Source organism: Anopheles aquasalis, chromosome 3 (assembly GCF_943734665.1).
Source record: "Anopheles aquasalis chromosome 3, idAnoAquaMG_Q_19, whole genome shotgun sequence".
Taxonomy (NCBI): domain Eukaryota; kingdom Metazoa; phylum Arthropoda; class Insecta; order Diptera; family Culicidae; genus Anopheles; species Anopheles aquasalis.
Window position 1 is genome coordinate 8,814,459 of NC_064878.1, and position 15,542 is coordinate 8,830,000.

At 47.8% G+C, this 15,542-nt stretch overlaps 2 protein-coding genes across 12 annotated transcripts in view; both read right to left on the bottom strand.

The window, feature by feature from the left end:
• Nucleotides 1-1,166: 1,166 nt before the first annotated feature.
• Nucleotides 1,167-3,844, bottom strand: LOC126579202 (calpain-B-like). Its single transcript, XM_050242581.1, has 4 exons — nucleotides 3,776-3,844; nucleotides 1,790-3,686; nucleotides 1,368-1,700; nucleotides 1,167-1,272 (listed from the first exon to the last, which is right to left on the bottom strand). Exons 1-4 carry the CDS (start codon nucleotides 3,842-3,844, stop codon nucleotides 1,187-1,189), a joined length of 2,385 nt encoding a protein of 794 aa, XP_050098538.1. The 3' UTR covers nucleotides 1,167-1,186.
• Nucleotides 3,845-4,537: 693 nt separating this feature from the next.
• LOC126575083 (calpain-A-like) overlaps nucleotides 4,538-15,542 on the bottom strand; it is a 12,723-nt gene continuing 1,718 nt past the window's right edge. Inside the window, exons 1-8 of one of the 11 annotated variants that reach the window (XM_050235603.1) lie at nucleotides 15,276-15,376; nucleotides 13,430-13,549; nucleotides 13,152-13,310; nucleotides 9,200-10,729; nucleotides 8,970-9,111; nucleotides 7,149-7,397; nucleotides 5,330-5,656; nucleotides 4,538-5,258 (exon numbers count right to left, since the gene is read on the bottom strand). In XM_050235603.1, coding sequence (XP_050091560.1) covers nucleotides 5,173-5,258; nucleotides 5,330-5,656; nucleotides 7,149-7,397; nucleotides 8,970-9,111; nucleotides 9,200-10,729; nucleotides 13,152-13,310; nucleotides 13,430-13,444 — 2,508 coding nt within the window. In that variant the 5' untranslated portion in view covers nucleotides 13,445-13,549; nucleotides 15,276-15,376 and the 3' untranslated portion in view covers nucleotides 4,538-5,172. Of the gene's footprint in view, nucleotides 5,259-5,329; nucleotides 5,657-7,148; nucleotides 7,398-8,969; nucleotides 9,112-9,199; nucleotides 10,730-11,447; nucleotides 11,717-13,151; nucleotides 13,311-13,429; nucleotides 13,550-15,168; nucleotides 15,210-15,262; nucleotides 15,377-15,542 lie in introns of those variants that run through there. The other 10 variants (XM_050235604.1, XM_050235606.1, XM_050235608.1 and 7 more) reach the window with 10 other exon arrangements.

Consider the following 15,542-nt stretch of genomic DNA (forward strand, 5'->3'; position numbering starts at 1 on the left):
TTGTTGGCGCAAGTCGTACGACTGTCATAAATTTGACGCTCACACCGTGCGCTCGCTTGAACTTCGTCTTCGACATCCAACCCCCACCACCCGTCTATCTATCTATTTCTCTATTCTTCGCTGCTGTGAGAAAGAATCAAGTTCACGGATAACGAAGGCGCTACTGTGTCTGTGCTGGTAGTCCCCGGTTGGAGGTCACACTGTTGGCGCCGTTCGTAAGGGTCGAAGCGCGGCTCAGACATCCGATTCCTCGCTAGTGTTGCTGCTGCTGCTGGTGGTGGTGTTACCGTTCATCGAGCAAGTGACACGATATAGACGACCTTCGGTGTTGATAGAATTTTTTGGCAAAATTCATTTTTGAACACGATGCCACGATGGTTGCTTCGAACGCAGTGAAACACCCGTGACAAGGCGTATGTATTGCAGGTTTGCAAACAAATGTCGGATCAGCGGTGGTGGTTGAAAACATCTGGCATCGGGAACAAGAGCCCGGGTTCAACGGGAAGCCCGGGGTTCAATGTCGTAAATTGAAACGCCACCCATCATCCCATCGGGGGGCCACGTGGACTATATTTAAAATAGCGTCACCAGGGAAACACATTAAAGCATGCTGGGGGTTGGGCTGTCACTGTACAACACATGTTAACGACTCGTTCGCAGCAGCAAGGTGCGTGTTTTTTGCTTCCTACACAGTCGATTGGTCAGGTTAGGAAAAATGGACGCGCTCTCTGTGGAGTAGGAATTCCTAGCGATCACATTCACCTAGCACAAACGCTCTCTAGTAGCGCCCGATATCCGGAGGATAAAGCGCGCGGCGAGCCATCTGGTAATTGCCTCTTCTATGCTGTGATTCATGGCGAAGGTCACGAGTCTTCTAATACCGTATAGGACAAGTGCTGTAAGATCTGCGCTATTTCATTCTCAGTGAAGCAAGGTATCAAAGATTCTTTAAGAGATTAGCGGAACATGGTGCCAGAGAACAATTTTCTATTAAATGCTGTTTGTCGTAAAATGCAAACAAAATTGCTAACGAAATGAAAGAAGATATCATAAATGCAAAAAAACAACGAATAAACTACCACTAACTTTTGAAATACAAACATAAAAAAAACTACAAAAAGGACATATGTCTTAGTGTTAGCTAGCAAAGGAAAGAATAAGCGATGGATTCTTCCAAATTATTTTGCTACAATTTGAACATAGTGAGAAGGAAATTCTGCATCTTCGGACTCAGTTTTTCCTTCGGGTTCCAACCGGTGTTGATCATATGGCCTATACGAGAAGGAACAGAAGGAAGGATCAATAGTTTTTTTTTTTAAATTGCTCCCAAGTCCCCAGCGCCACGTAAATGCCACGAATCAACTTACCACGTATCGTTTGCATCTTGAACACTAGTGCAATGTAATCGTCAAACCAAATTTTCTCACCCCTCGTACTATAGCGTCGCATCAGTATCGTTAAAATTTCCCTGTTGAGCGTGATGCCTGACGACTGTCGCAGGGCGTTCTTAAGCTCGGGACTATCCAGTGAGCCACTCTGGTCGGTGTCGAAATATTCGAAATCCTTCTTTAGTTGTTCGATCATGGCGATTAGCTTTAGAAATTCACGCTTCCCCAGCGTTGCGGAATCATCCTCATCCAACATGGCGATCATCATGCGACAGGTATCCTTGGAGAAGCCCGGAGGTCCCGCATCCTTGGCTGAAACGAGAGAGAGAGAATTCGGTGCTCAACCTAGGCCCTGTCTACTACGATCAGAATGTGTGATGGCTTCAGAGCGATCAAAATACCTATCAACTCCACTTCATCATTGAATGGTTCCAATTCCCCAGGCGATGCACGGGGGAAACAGCATAGGATTAAATTAAAGATGCCCTCGCATTCGAACGATGCCGAGTAACCGCTCTCGGTTTTGCTAGCACTGAGCTTTGTTTTCACGTCAGGATGTGTCAGGTTGGTTGGACGTTGGTAGACCTTTTTTATTCCCTCCGATACCAACTCGATCTGTTTCGCGTAGTGCTTGTCGAGTACCATCTTTAGCTGCATCCAGTCCAGTTCCCCTTGCCCGTTATGAAAACTGATGAACATTTTCTCCGCCTTTCCCCGAATCGTCTCGCATAGGGCATCGTTGGGCCTCAACTTTGGTACACAGGCCAACTGTACGCAGTCATTTTCCTCCATACCGATCTCAGCCCTGGAGTATACTCGCAGCATAAAGTCACCGACCTGGTTGGGCTTTGTGGTCGAAGGTATGAGGACGTAGGTACCGGCTGCCAGCTCGAAACGCTCCGTCGCTTCGCGTCGACATTTGTGGGCACAGCAACGGATGCGAGTCTGATGATCGAACCACTCTTTGGGCAGCGGTGACGCAATTCCCTCGCTTGACGCTAACTCGTAGAGCGCAAATCCAATCGGTAACCATTCACTAGCATCCTGCGCCTTGGTGCGGTGCTCCTTTTGCATTAACGACACGATCAACGTCCACGGACGCCCGGCTGTCCCATCACTATCACCGCCTGACGAAGGCTTCAGTTCAATCACGTACTGTGGATTTTTCCAGTGGGTTTCGGAACAATCGATAGAGCCACCGGCTGACACATTTTTCTCCCACTGGCCCGTATAGCACTTCTCCAGCCAGCCAGCATGAGCCTCATCCGTCGGCCCGATTGCATTCAATCCGGTTACGGTCAGATTGCAGACGTCCATCCGGTCGAAGTGCTGGATAAAATTGTCCAGACACATCCAGAACTCACCATCCGCTTGATCTACGGCTCCTAGCGAGCGTTTCATTTCCGGTGAAACTTTTCTCCACTTTCCACACTTGTCCGACCAATCGCCATTCCACTCTTTTCCGTCCGCAATCGGACTACGGAGGCGTACCAGCGAGATCGACTGTGAACCGTCCTCTAGCAGCACTGTTACCGCTTTCGTGATCGCATATGAGTAACCGACGACAAGTCCCTGCGGGGTCACCGTTCCCACGGCACTACCGTCGATGCAGCAACTAACCAGCGCACTCTGGCCCGCACACTCCATGATCGGGAGCAAACTCTGCGAGTTATACTTTGTGCTGTAGCTTTCGGATATACCACCCGTCAGATCGACCATTGCCTCACCGGCGAGTCCCCGTTGGAGTGCTGCGTACGAACCGTGAAGCTTCGCGTACGCCTTCTCCAACAGCGCACTCCAGAACTCGTCCTTTGCCGAAGAGCGCATGTAGACGAGCTCACCACCGACCGTTGGCAGTCGATCATCGATCACCACGTCGTACCACTGACCGAAGCGCCAGAAGCGAAAGTGATAGATCCCGGCATACGCCTCGCCATCGGTCTTGTAGTTGTCCACCGGGACGACCCGGTCGAGGAGGGTCGGATGTGCGGTGAGACTGACGAGTGCCGTGATCAACCAGCTATTCTTCAGTCGTCCCAGTTGGATGTCGAATCGTGAGATTCCGTCGGTGGTGAACTTTGGCTCTTCGCAGATCTCGGTAGGACGCTTCCACACGATCTTTCCCTCTAGCTGGTCTTCCTTCATTGGCCCTTCTGGTCCGTAGAGCGAGGAATCATCGGCCGGAAACAGAGGATCCACGAAATGGCACTTGTTTTTCACGCACTCGTCCCGCAGGTGGGAAAAATCCTGCACGTCCCATCCGATGGACATGGTATTCGAGTTCGCTGGCACTACGCCCTGGAAGAGAAGGACACGGTGACACAAAACCGTTCGCTAGGGGCCGCCCGAAATTGGGCGCCTTTTAATCGGAAAACTGAAACACTCACCCCATTCTGATCGAACGCGATCCGTTTGAAACACTTTCTCCTACCCTGAGAGTGATCTTTGGAAACCATCTTCGACATTCTTTTTTGTTGCTCTGATACAACAGGATCGTTTTCCTTCATCGTTCTCCCGGCGAGCGTAAAATGGAATTGACTGACTGATTGACTGACCAAACCAATCAAATCGACACCAAAACTTGGACTGTACTCTTTTCCCCGAAACAGTCACAACGTTTCGGGGGCTCGTTGGCCTGAGTGAGCCAACGTTTGCGAAAGTTTAAAAGATAACCACGGAAACCTAAAATTGTCCCAGGACAGCTTTATCAATGGTTGCGCTGTGCGCAGCTGTATTTAACGGCGAAGATACCACGCACGCAGCTATCATCTCAGCATGCTGACGTATGGAAAAAAAGGGACGTCAACATTTACCGAACATTTGCCCAATTATGGTCTTTGGGCGCTCTACATTTGTTAATGTTTGCTGATCGAAGTACGCAAACATTACGCTGGTATCCTATCATATTCTGGGAAACACGTCGTTTGGACGTCAAACACAGTCCGCTTCTGTTCTGTGATCTGGCCGATTCCACCAAGTTTCAAGGGGTTTTCACGTGCAAACGCTTCATTGGTCATTGGTTCAGGAGCACATTTCATCGTTCTACGTAAATTGTTCTCGGTATCTCGAGATTTGTCAAGATAAAACCACGCGTTAGAAAACGCTAACAGGTCGGATTTTGGGAAAATACACACATAAACACTGCCGGATATTGGCTCATAAATACAATCCTTTATTCGTTACTTTAAATAGTTCTTCGAGAATAAGTTACATTTCGATGTAACGGGAAAGGCCACCGACATTTCCGTTAATTGGCCGTCGGTAACGGTAGCGATGGATATCATTTGTTCTCACAGTGGTTTTTTGTTGTTGTTGTTGTTGTTGTTTTGTTGCATTATTTTCAAAGTATCTCATACTTTACGTTTTAAAAACTTTTACGATGTTCATAAGCACGTCGAGACAATAAGTGATGTTAAAAGTTCCGTTTCAAAACGATTTGATGTAGACCACGGGCCTTCCCCGCGGGCCTGAAGCGCATCATAAGGGCGCATGCGTATCGCATAACGCTAAGTGGGTACAACATGGAGAGCGAAATATCAGAAAAATGCTTTAAACGTTGTTTTACTTTAAAAAAACAAACAAACAATAACGAATTCTTCCAATTCTTACAACTAGACAACGCTTTCGCTGTTGGACGCTTCTTCTTGATATCTTAATACGAAACGATTCCGTTTTGTTCGCGTCGCTCTGGTTGATTTCGAGGAGCGAGTTACTAAAGACAACTAAACTCTCAGCGCGAGCCTCATTGCCGTAAAAAAAAAACAATCATCAGCCGCAGCCTCGCTTAAGAGTAGAGCGTTTTCTCGACCCAGTCGTCCATGCTGAAGGTGGCCTGATTCGAACCGTCGGGGTCCCGCTCGCGGAAGATTTCTGTTTGAGGGTGGGAATGGGAAATCGTTAAGAAGAGGAGCCTCAGTGGATCACCGAAATCGATTACTTACCAATCATGGTTTTAATCTTGACTGCGCACATGATGAAATCATCGAACGGTATCGTACCACTGCGCGATCCGTACCGATGCACCAGTGCATTCAGAATGCGATTATTCAGATGGTAACCGGCCGAGTTAAGTGCTTCACGCAACTGGAACGCACTCAACCGACCCGTACCCTCCGTATCGTAAAGTTTGAACACGGCCTTCCATTTGGCGATATCGGTGAGAAGCTGCTGGAACTCGTCGAATCCGAGCTTACCGGTGTGGTCCACGTCCAGCATGGCGACCATTGCACGGCAAACATCTTTGGAAAATCCTTCCGCCGATATGTTATCTAAATAGTGGGGCGTGCCGAAGGAGGGAAGAGATGAAACAAAATGAAAAAGTCCTATTAGTCATCGATTGATTGCGCCCTCATGTTTTCGGGGGAAAGACATATAATACGAAGGGAAGGGGTAGAAAGGATCTACAGGAATCATTTCGAACAAGAGTTCGAGAAGCAGCTTCAGCACTAATCGATCGATGCTGGAAAAGAATGCTGGAAAGAAACTTTTTGCAAAAAACTACGATCGTTCATTAGTTGGAAATGGGTGGTGGTGTTTCAATTCGGTGGAAATGGTGCTGTAGGAAAGTAAACCTTTGCTCTCATAAACTCTCATGCTAAACAGAACAACATAATTCAAACACGCATATAGCAAATACGTTGAACGGAAATCACCGAGCTCTGTGTTGGTCCAATTGTAGCTATTTGATTGATGATCAGCTAGCACTTCTACAACTACACAGAAAGCTTTGGTTTATGAATTTTGGCGCAAAAATTTCCGTTCACATCTCACTACCATTCCGTTTACCTGCCAGCAGATAGCGGAGCACACCAAGGCAGGGTGATGATGCTTGGATCCGAGTGAACGGATCAGCATAACCGTGGCATAGGCTTGACACGTGAACGAGTAAAGATAAGACAATATTGTTGAACAGAAATATTTGAAGCTACATGATTCGATCGTACATGAGTTGGCACAGTTCGACAGTTCTGAGATGACGGATGAAAGGATGGTCGCAACGTAAAACCGCAGAAGCCACAAAATGTTTACATTTATTCGAAGCACAAATAAAGCCCCATTGGCTTTGTAAGAGCGCATTAACATTCCGAAAAGGGTATGTCTGTTCGCACAGAAAAAAAGCAGTTTACAACACACGGTACATGGAATCGAACATAAATTTCAATGATAGTAGATGTATAAAACAGTTTTTTCGATTTTTTTACCCTTCAAACTATCATTTCATTTTGTTTTGTTGAGCCGATCGTCTTTTTGTCTTTAAGGGTAAAATATTCAGAACTTATTCGTTATAAGCTTAAATCAAACGAAAACTTACAGCAACCCTTTTTTTATAAATAAAAGAAAGGAAAATAACTTTTCAGGTTTTGTACTGGGCATTTTAAACTCTAGAAAAAGTATTTTATAGTCAATATCATCTAACCTACTTAAAAAACAATCGTTAATCGTCCTATTTAAAAAAAAAACCAAACATCTGGGGCAGTGACCTTCTCGCAAAAAAATACATATTTTAATAGAATCGAAAGAACCAAGTTATACACCTAATATACTGGAGAAGCGCAATGGATTTGGTATCGAAACCGAAACTAGCCCCCCTCCCGCTCCTGAATTGCAAAAGTGAATTCCACCATCAAAAAACACACTCTTTATCGTGCAAAGCACTTGGTGTCCACTGGAGATCACCCAAAACTTGCTTGCACACAAGAGAAAAACACAAAAACACGAAAAAAACTGTGGAAAGAAGTTACAAATGCAGTTAGCTCTCACCGTGCAGCGGCCGTTGGTTCGTTACTATTTGACTGTCGAGATTGGCGGGACCGGACGGGCCACGGTTACCATTGCTGTCGTCGCCTCCGAGCACTCCCTTGCAGCACATGTTCATCAGCATACCTAACAGATCCTCGAGACCACCGGCGCCGGGACCACCGCCACCCCCGGGAGCGTAGTTGTCCGCGTTCTGTGTCGCCGCGTACGTCTGGTGATTCAGCCCGTTCAGTGACGACGTTTTTGGCAAATCTACAAAACCCGAATTACGAAGGTGGGGCGAAGAGGGGACAGTACGCCACACCATCGGTGTCAGGTCAGATCGGGCCAGTGTCATTTCAAACGCAAACGCAACCGCGTTACGGTCAGTTTCCCCCGCATGTGACGTGGTTTTGAGGTGTGATGGACGAATGGAACGATGGATGGATGATGGAGCGATGCAAATTGGGATCGTGAATGGAACGGAGCGAAGGATCCGGTTGTTGCCGTTGGCCACAAGAACACCCAACAACAGAACACGTTAAATGTTAGAACATGAAATGGGAGTATGAGGTTTCGATAGTTAATTAGTATGCGACGCAAACGGATAATGAAGGTTATTAAAGGATCGCGAATGGATGAAGGATCGTACAACAGATTACAAAAAAAAAAAACAAATAACATTTCTAGGTGCAATACATTACAAACTAAACTCAACAAGACATACGATTATGCCAATCATTTCAACGACAAGGAACACAGACTAATCGTTTGGCGGTGGATAACCGTTTGGAGTTTTAACGTCAAAGCTTAAGATCATTTAGAAGGAGGAGCATTGGTGAATGCGTGCATTTGTCGTAGACTATTCAATCATTTGAAATAGTTTCTTTTTCAGGGAAGGGTAAGGAAATTTTAAAGAATTACACGAAAAAATCGGGAAGAATCGTCCACTATTTGTCCATTATTACCTTTCATCATAGGACACAGCCTATTTGCTCTGAGAAGATTTTGACGAGCTAGTTCCACCAGTTCTTCATCGACATGATGTTGCTGATATTCATTTTTTAGTGTTTCGTTATTTCCGGACAATCCTAATTTTAAAAAATCGACTCTTTTGGGAAGAACTGGTTGTCAATTTTTTTCACGCCTTTGCTATACTGGCACTCTTTTTAAATTCTTCATCGCATAATCAGCCTCAAAAACGCTGCATTTCTTTTCACAAGGACCAATTTAGTACAATCAAGTTTCTTTTAAAACCTACCCTTGAAACCAATAAGATATGGATTGCAATTTGCAAACAATTATAAGAGTATGTACCCTTCTGGCCACAGGCAACGATTAATTTTCAGAAACTCAATCTAAAAACTCAGAAAAGAAATCTCAGAATCCCATCGGCATCACTAAACATAAGTGCCCATTTTCTAAATGATCTGCGCTTTAACGAAGGACATAACAGACAAGGATTTTCATTGAACTCCACCCTTTGTGCTTTTCAATTTTTGGTGCCAAAGTTTTGCTTCATTCAATCCGATCAACTTCGAAACGATCACCCAATTTCGATTAGTTTCAATTTTGATTGTAAGTCTCCTAGGGACCAACGGCCAGTTCTATTTCAACTTCGGAATCGGTATCTGAGCATGCATGAAACGAGAAATTAGCAAAATTAGCACAAACCGTTTCCGTGACCGTTCGATCCACGTATCCGTGCCCTACATATTCCCTCAACGCGTTGTCCAATCAAACATCCATTCATCAACAAAACGTACGGAGCTACCGACGGGAGCGTCAACACTAATTCAAGTAAATAAGGACCCCACCTCCCAACCACTATCCCCCGACACTTACCATCGCGGAAGGAGTGATCGAGAATGCGCTTCAGCTCGACCCAATCCACTTCACCGTCCTCACCGGCCACATCCAGGAACAGTCGTTCCATGGCTTGCCGCTGGGGGGACGGTTGCGTGAAACCGGGGTCTTCTGGTGCGATCTGCAAGGGCACGCGAAAGCAAAGCAACAATTATTATTAGTTGATTCGTTCAAAGGTTTTTCTTTCATCTCCTACTATCAAAACTTACCCGATCATCAATGTCGCCGATGCCGACATGCTCATCGTTTTCCATCATACTGTTGGCCGTTTCGGAGAACACGCGGATAATGAACTCGCCCTCCTCGTTCGGCTCGAACGTCGACGGTACGATAACGTACGTTCCAGGCGGAAGCTTGAAGCGACAGCTCACCTCCCGCAAGTTAATGAAAGCCGGCGAACGTGCGGCCGATGCATTGTACTTGAAGAAGTTCATCTTCAGCGGTTTCTGCGCGAGATCACGCTCGCTCACCCGGTACACGGCAAAACCGATCGTAAGGCACTCGACACCCATATTGCGCCGCGAGCGACGATTCTTCTGCAGCAACGCAATGATCACCGTACAGTTTCCCTCCTCATCGTCCTCATCCGGATCCTCCAGCCGGATCACGTACTGTGGGTTGTGCCAGAACGTGTCGAGATAGTTCCGGCACCCCCCAGCCGTACTGCCGATCGCCCATTCACCCTCGAACATCGACATCTCCCAGCGAATCTTGCCTCGGCTCAGCACATCGTCGCTCAGCGAGTCCGGACTCAAGTTACAAATTTCCATCCGATCAAAGTACCGCGTAAAATCTCGGTACGACATCCAGAATTCGCCATCGTGATCAAAGTTAAGACCGAGCTCTTGCTTCTGCTCATCCGGGATGTAGCGCCATTCCGCCGACTTGTCACTCCACGGGCCATTCCATTCGGCTTCGTTTCCCCAAGGATTACGCAGCCGGATCAGCGGTATCTTGCCCGACCGGCCCGGCGTTTCGATATCGACCAGCTGAATCTTGGTGATCGAGTAAGCGTGGCCACGGATTAACCCTTCCGGTGTTTCCGCCTCCAGGACGTGCGGATCGGCCTCAATGCTGCAGCCGAACATCGAGTTTCGCTTGAAGCCCTTCTCGATGATCTCGAACAGATTCGGTGGCGTTTGATCCTTGAGGTCGTACATTTCCGCCACACCGCCGGTAAAATCTTCCATCGCTTCGCAGGTTGTGCCACCGCGCAGCGATTCGTACGAACCGTGCAGCTTCGCGTACGCTTTCTCCAGCAGCGCACTCCAGAACTCGTTCTGCTCCGACGAGCGCATGTAGATCAACTGGCCGCGGTACGTCGGTAGCCGATCGTCAATCACCACGTCCACCCACTTGCCATACTGCCAGAAACGGAAGTGACACACACCGGCATAATTCTCCTCCAAACTGTTATCTTCCGGTACGACGCGCAGGAACATCTTCTGGTCTTGCGTGAGGTTGGCACAGGCGGCCAGTAACCAGCAATCACCCAGCTCACCCTGCTGCACATCGAACCGTGAGAATCCTTCGACGAAAAACTCCGGTGCATCGCAGATCTCGTGCGGACGTAACCACTCGTAGTGGCGATCGGGACGTTTCGAGTACATTAGCGAGGAGGCGGTCGCGGGGAACTCCGGATCCTCGAACAGGCTGCCATTTTCGAGGCATTGCTGACGGATTTGGTAGAAATCTTGGACGTCAAAGGCTGATCGGCCACCACTGGAACGTTCACCGAGCTTGAAAAAAACGAGGAACAAGAAGACGGAACTGGTTAGAAGGGTGCGGATGTGACGTAATAAAAGTTCAGGAAAATGTTGCTTCGAAATCGGATAACATTGACATCCTAAGCACCCGATGACCACGTGCGGTTGTCGGTATCCGTGGCAATCGACGGCAATGCACTGGACAATGTTGTCTATGCCGATGATCTCTGCGGTGGTGATGGTGATGTGGATGTCCTGCATAAAGGCTGTGATGACCAGGACAGTAAAGAGGATGATTTAGATGAGAGCAAAAATCGTGAGTTTTTGCGTCAATTCGTCGCATCGTACTGATACCGATAAGCTGACCCGTAGTACTGCCGCAACAGAGTAATTCTTGAGTCAGCATTCGTCATAAAACGGAAGCGGAAACCCTTACACCAAGGCCTGCTGAGACTCCCTGGTGTTTTGACATTGAATCCACTGCTGACCACTACTGTGGCACCCTGCTGCTAGCAACCATCACAGGCTGCTATGCAGTACGTGTTCATAACCTTCAACAGATGTATGCTTTCACTACACAGACCTGCTGAGAGAGGAGAGTGATAAGGCAAGAGACCACTGGGTTGTTGATAAAACGAACGAAGTCATTTCTATTCTGACGAATTCGTACAGTATAACGCGTGCCTTGCAGCCACAAAGTGTTTAACGATGATTGCGTGCTCTGTTCGTCAAACTTGCGCCTGGAACTCACCTCCGCCGAAACATCCTTAAACCGATTGCGCCTCAGACGGCCACGTAAACCGAGACGAGGCAGCGCCTTCGAGACACTAACGATGCGACTCTCTTCGATCGCTGACTTCAGTTTCCTCTTTTTGCGGTCAGCGGTGTCGAGTGGCTTATCATCCACTGAAGCGGTGGCCAGGGCACACTCCTGCCGACTAACGATACCAATCCGACAAGACGCATCGTCCATTTCGCGTGGAACGAAATGAATAATGAGTTTTATGCAGTTGTCCCAAGAGCAGCAGCAGTAGTCGTCGTCGAGTGAATCGAACTCGAGCTAGTACCACGCAATACTGGCAGTGCGATAGGAAAGAACTTTCCATCGAACCCGACCGACTATAGGGCCGATTCCCGGGCGGGAAATTCGAAGCGATAGAACTCCGAGCGATAGAAGAAAGAGGAAGAGAAGCCGTGAGCCTGGCTGGCGGTATGTTGCTAACAAACAGTTCGCGGGTTCTTTTTTTTTTTGCTGTGCTTTGTTTTGCTCTCGCTTCAAAATCAAACATAACGAACGGTGGCGGAAAGGGTTAGACTGGTGGGTGTGCCCTGTTCCCTGTTTAGCTCCAGTGCACTATTCATATCGCATTGAGTTGGCATTGAGACTTTCGCAGCGAGCGTGCTAAGTTAAACGCAGAAGGCGGAATGTGGCAAAACGGCAACAAAACTTTGGTAATTATTTACTTTCGCTCAACGTATCAACGCCCGAGAATGGGGTGGATGAAGAAAATGGGATCTTAATTGGTGTTCGATAATTGCAGTTCATTGCAGTTGGTGGGAGCGGGGTGGACGAGTAGTGCTAACGGTGCGCGACGGCAGGGATTACAGTGACCGATATAGTGAGCCTGCACATTTGCTGGTCGTGTAATTAATTCGTTAGCATATACAGGCATTGTAATTTCTATTCGTTTCGAATTGCTGTTTTGACACTTTAAGTAAGATAATGTATGAGCATCATAAAACAACCAATAACCAATCAACATTATGCCTATTACGACCGTTGCCAATGCTAGTTAGTGGCGCTTGGCCTATGCCTTTCTTCGTGATTGACTCAGCAAGCACCGTTTTCGGGGTACACACCACGAAAGCAACCGCGTGCGTTTTGCGAAGGTTAACCCTGGTGCACCTGCTGGCGTTCGTTGCTAGGGACAACTGCAACTGATTGTTTGAAACGTGCTCGAGAGGCAGCCTCGAATAGCACCACACAATCATCGTCGTCGTCGTTTGCACTGGAATGTGGCGTGCCTGGGGTGGTTTTAGCAAGGACAACCGCCAAGCTGGCGGCTCCGGGAACGAGTTCGGTGTGCGATGTTAATTTGTGATAATTCGCTGTGCCGACTGACAATTGTAAACACATCCATTCCATCCGATCACTACCGGCACCGCACACGACATGTTGGACCGGAGACGGTAATCATCATTCCACTACTACTATACTCGCTGCCTCTCGCCATCTTGGTCTGAGTGAGGGCACTCTCTGTTCGCTTGATTTTTTATGCGCCAATGAACCTAACACACTGGGTGGGTGGGGAGGGAGCAATCAGCAGCATTAGCGGCACTCTACGCTACTCTATACGGTTGACCTTGGGCGACGCGACGTGGCATGACATCTTTTTTGGTGAATAGATCTCCGTATCATTGGTGCTTGCGGTGCTGCTATGGACGAACCACTTACCACTTTCATGTTTTTGATGCTCGGCAGGAACCGCTTGGTATCGGTTTCTTTCTTGACGAACATCTCGTTGATGACGTTCCCAATGTACTCGGTGGCCGCACTCGTTATCGCTTGACCGGCGGCATCGAACAGCTGCCTACCAGCCCCACCGAGGAGGCCCTACAGATCCCGAACGTGGGTTTTGGATAGTGCAATGGACAGACGGAGAGACAGAGAGAGTGATTAACAGGATTTTCCTCTGGATCTGCGACGGCGACTCTTTGACACTTTTCCTCTACCTTTAGCTCGTCCATGGTGATTCTGTTGCTGATCGACTGGTGTTGAGGTACGGCTTCTAACTATTACACCCGGGAGTTGAGGGACTGTGCCTAACGGGGGAGAACGCAAAGTGACACTGTCTGCCGATGAAGCAAAGGTTACTGAGTTGGCGAATCGCTCGCTGGCGTTTCCCGAGATTGATTAATCCAGTCTTCCGATATCCGTAAACATTTCTTCCGCGAATTATGATAACACTGGCCACCAGGCCAATTCCACTTATGGTTATCACCTTTAGTCAAACCCTTTATCGCGTTTCTTGTCGCGTGCCGTTAAGTGGAAGTTTACCATTCAATTTGAAGATAAGAAATTCAAGTAGTGTGAGAATTACATCACAAGACGACGTTATCTTATCGTCTTTACATCAGTTGAGCTTAAATGATTAACAAGAATAACTGCTGATCATCATGTCAAAAAACGTATATCACAGCAAAGCAATGGCCTACATAAAATTATCGATATAGTGCCGATAATGTCACCGTGAAAGCTAATCATGTGTTTAGATTGACGCCAGTTTAGAGCCCCGTGACAGATACATGAGTAATGGCTTCAACAGAGCACTAGTAATGGCGTAGATCGTGACTGAATGGTGACGTCGTGAGATGAAGGCGTAAGCATTTGACTCATCACAGCTCCAGCGCCAACCGAACCGAACTTTACTTCCAGATGGGAATTCCCCAGGGGCTATTCCTGGCCACTGGCCAGCAAGTGGAAAAAATGGATCGAATTTCGATCCGCATACGTAACACCGCGTCCAGCAACGACGCCAAAAACGGTCGAAAAACGCGATTGCCCAACCTTCAACTCCAGTTGAGACGTTAACCATCCAGAAATTAAAACCCTCCTTTCCCAACACCAGCGACGAGCGACGAGTGGGCTGAGAGGAGCGTCGAGTCGAGTCGAGTCGCGCCGGAATGGCGACCCATTTCCGTATTCGGTGAATAAGAGAAAACGCTCGAAGAAAGCGTACTCATCTCGGATCACGGCACCCAAAAATCGACTCGCTCTCGCGATGCCTCGCGACGCATGAATCGAAATGCTTGAATGCTGATTTCGTTTTATGTTGTGCCGCCTGTCGTCGTCGTCGTCGTTCGCTTCAAAGAATATCAGTGTGTGGTGGTGTTGTTTCCACAGAGTCGTTGCTACTCGCGTTAACTATAAATAAAATGCGCCGTCCTCCGATTCTTAAAACGACGCACCACTCAGAGCGTGCGGTGTCCCTGAATCGTTAAGAACATGATGCGTGAGAACAAACATCATCGATGTGATTGTATTCCACTGTGCACGAAGCGCTCCTAGCACATTAGATCATTTGCCCGTAATAGCAGGCCGATTCCATCTCGCATCTCTGTTCGGCGAGTGCAGCACTGGCATGCATGATGACGATGACAGATGCACGGATTTGTTTACGCAGCAACTGGACGGCTTTCACCCGAGAGTGGCCTACTACTGTCCCGCACGCATATGCTTCACACAATTCCACACGACAATTGCCACAGAAGTTCGTTTGGTCGCCTAAACTCATCGCCAATTCGCTGGAACGCGATGACATCATTTTTGCTCGGGTGACTCGGCCGTACACGGGATAAGCCCCCGGGGAGGGTAAAGCTAATAATCTGGATCGCAAAACGCACAGCACACGGTAAATTGTCGACTTGCTCTTCCAACTGTAGTATCACCACGTGACACGCATGCTACCGACCGAAAAGATAGGTAGCTAGTTCCGCAGCACGTATTTTGTATTTTTAATCACAAAATTCTCTTCACCAAAACGCAACCCGTTTCGTTCTGTGTACCTGTGGACTATACCTCTTCTTGGGAAGCACAACACAAACAAGACACGACGATGAGAGCGGCGCCACAACTGCGGGATGTTGGTCTCTCGCAGTATAGGCTGGGGTTGGAACTGTCAAACTGTGCGTTGGTTTTTGTGCGGCCACGTTTCGTGAGAAAACTCGCGAGACTCACGAGTTCCCTCCACGGTGGTACTCAACGCGGTGGTTGTCTATATCTCTCCGAAACGCACCTTTTTTGCCCCCACCGGTTTGCCAGGTGTGTTTATGTTTGTACGGTCTC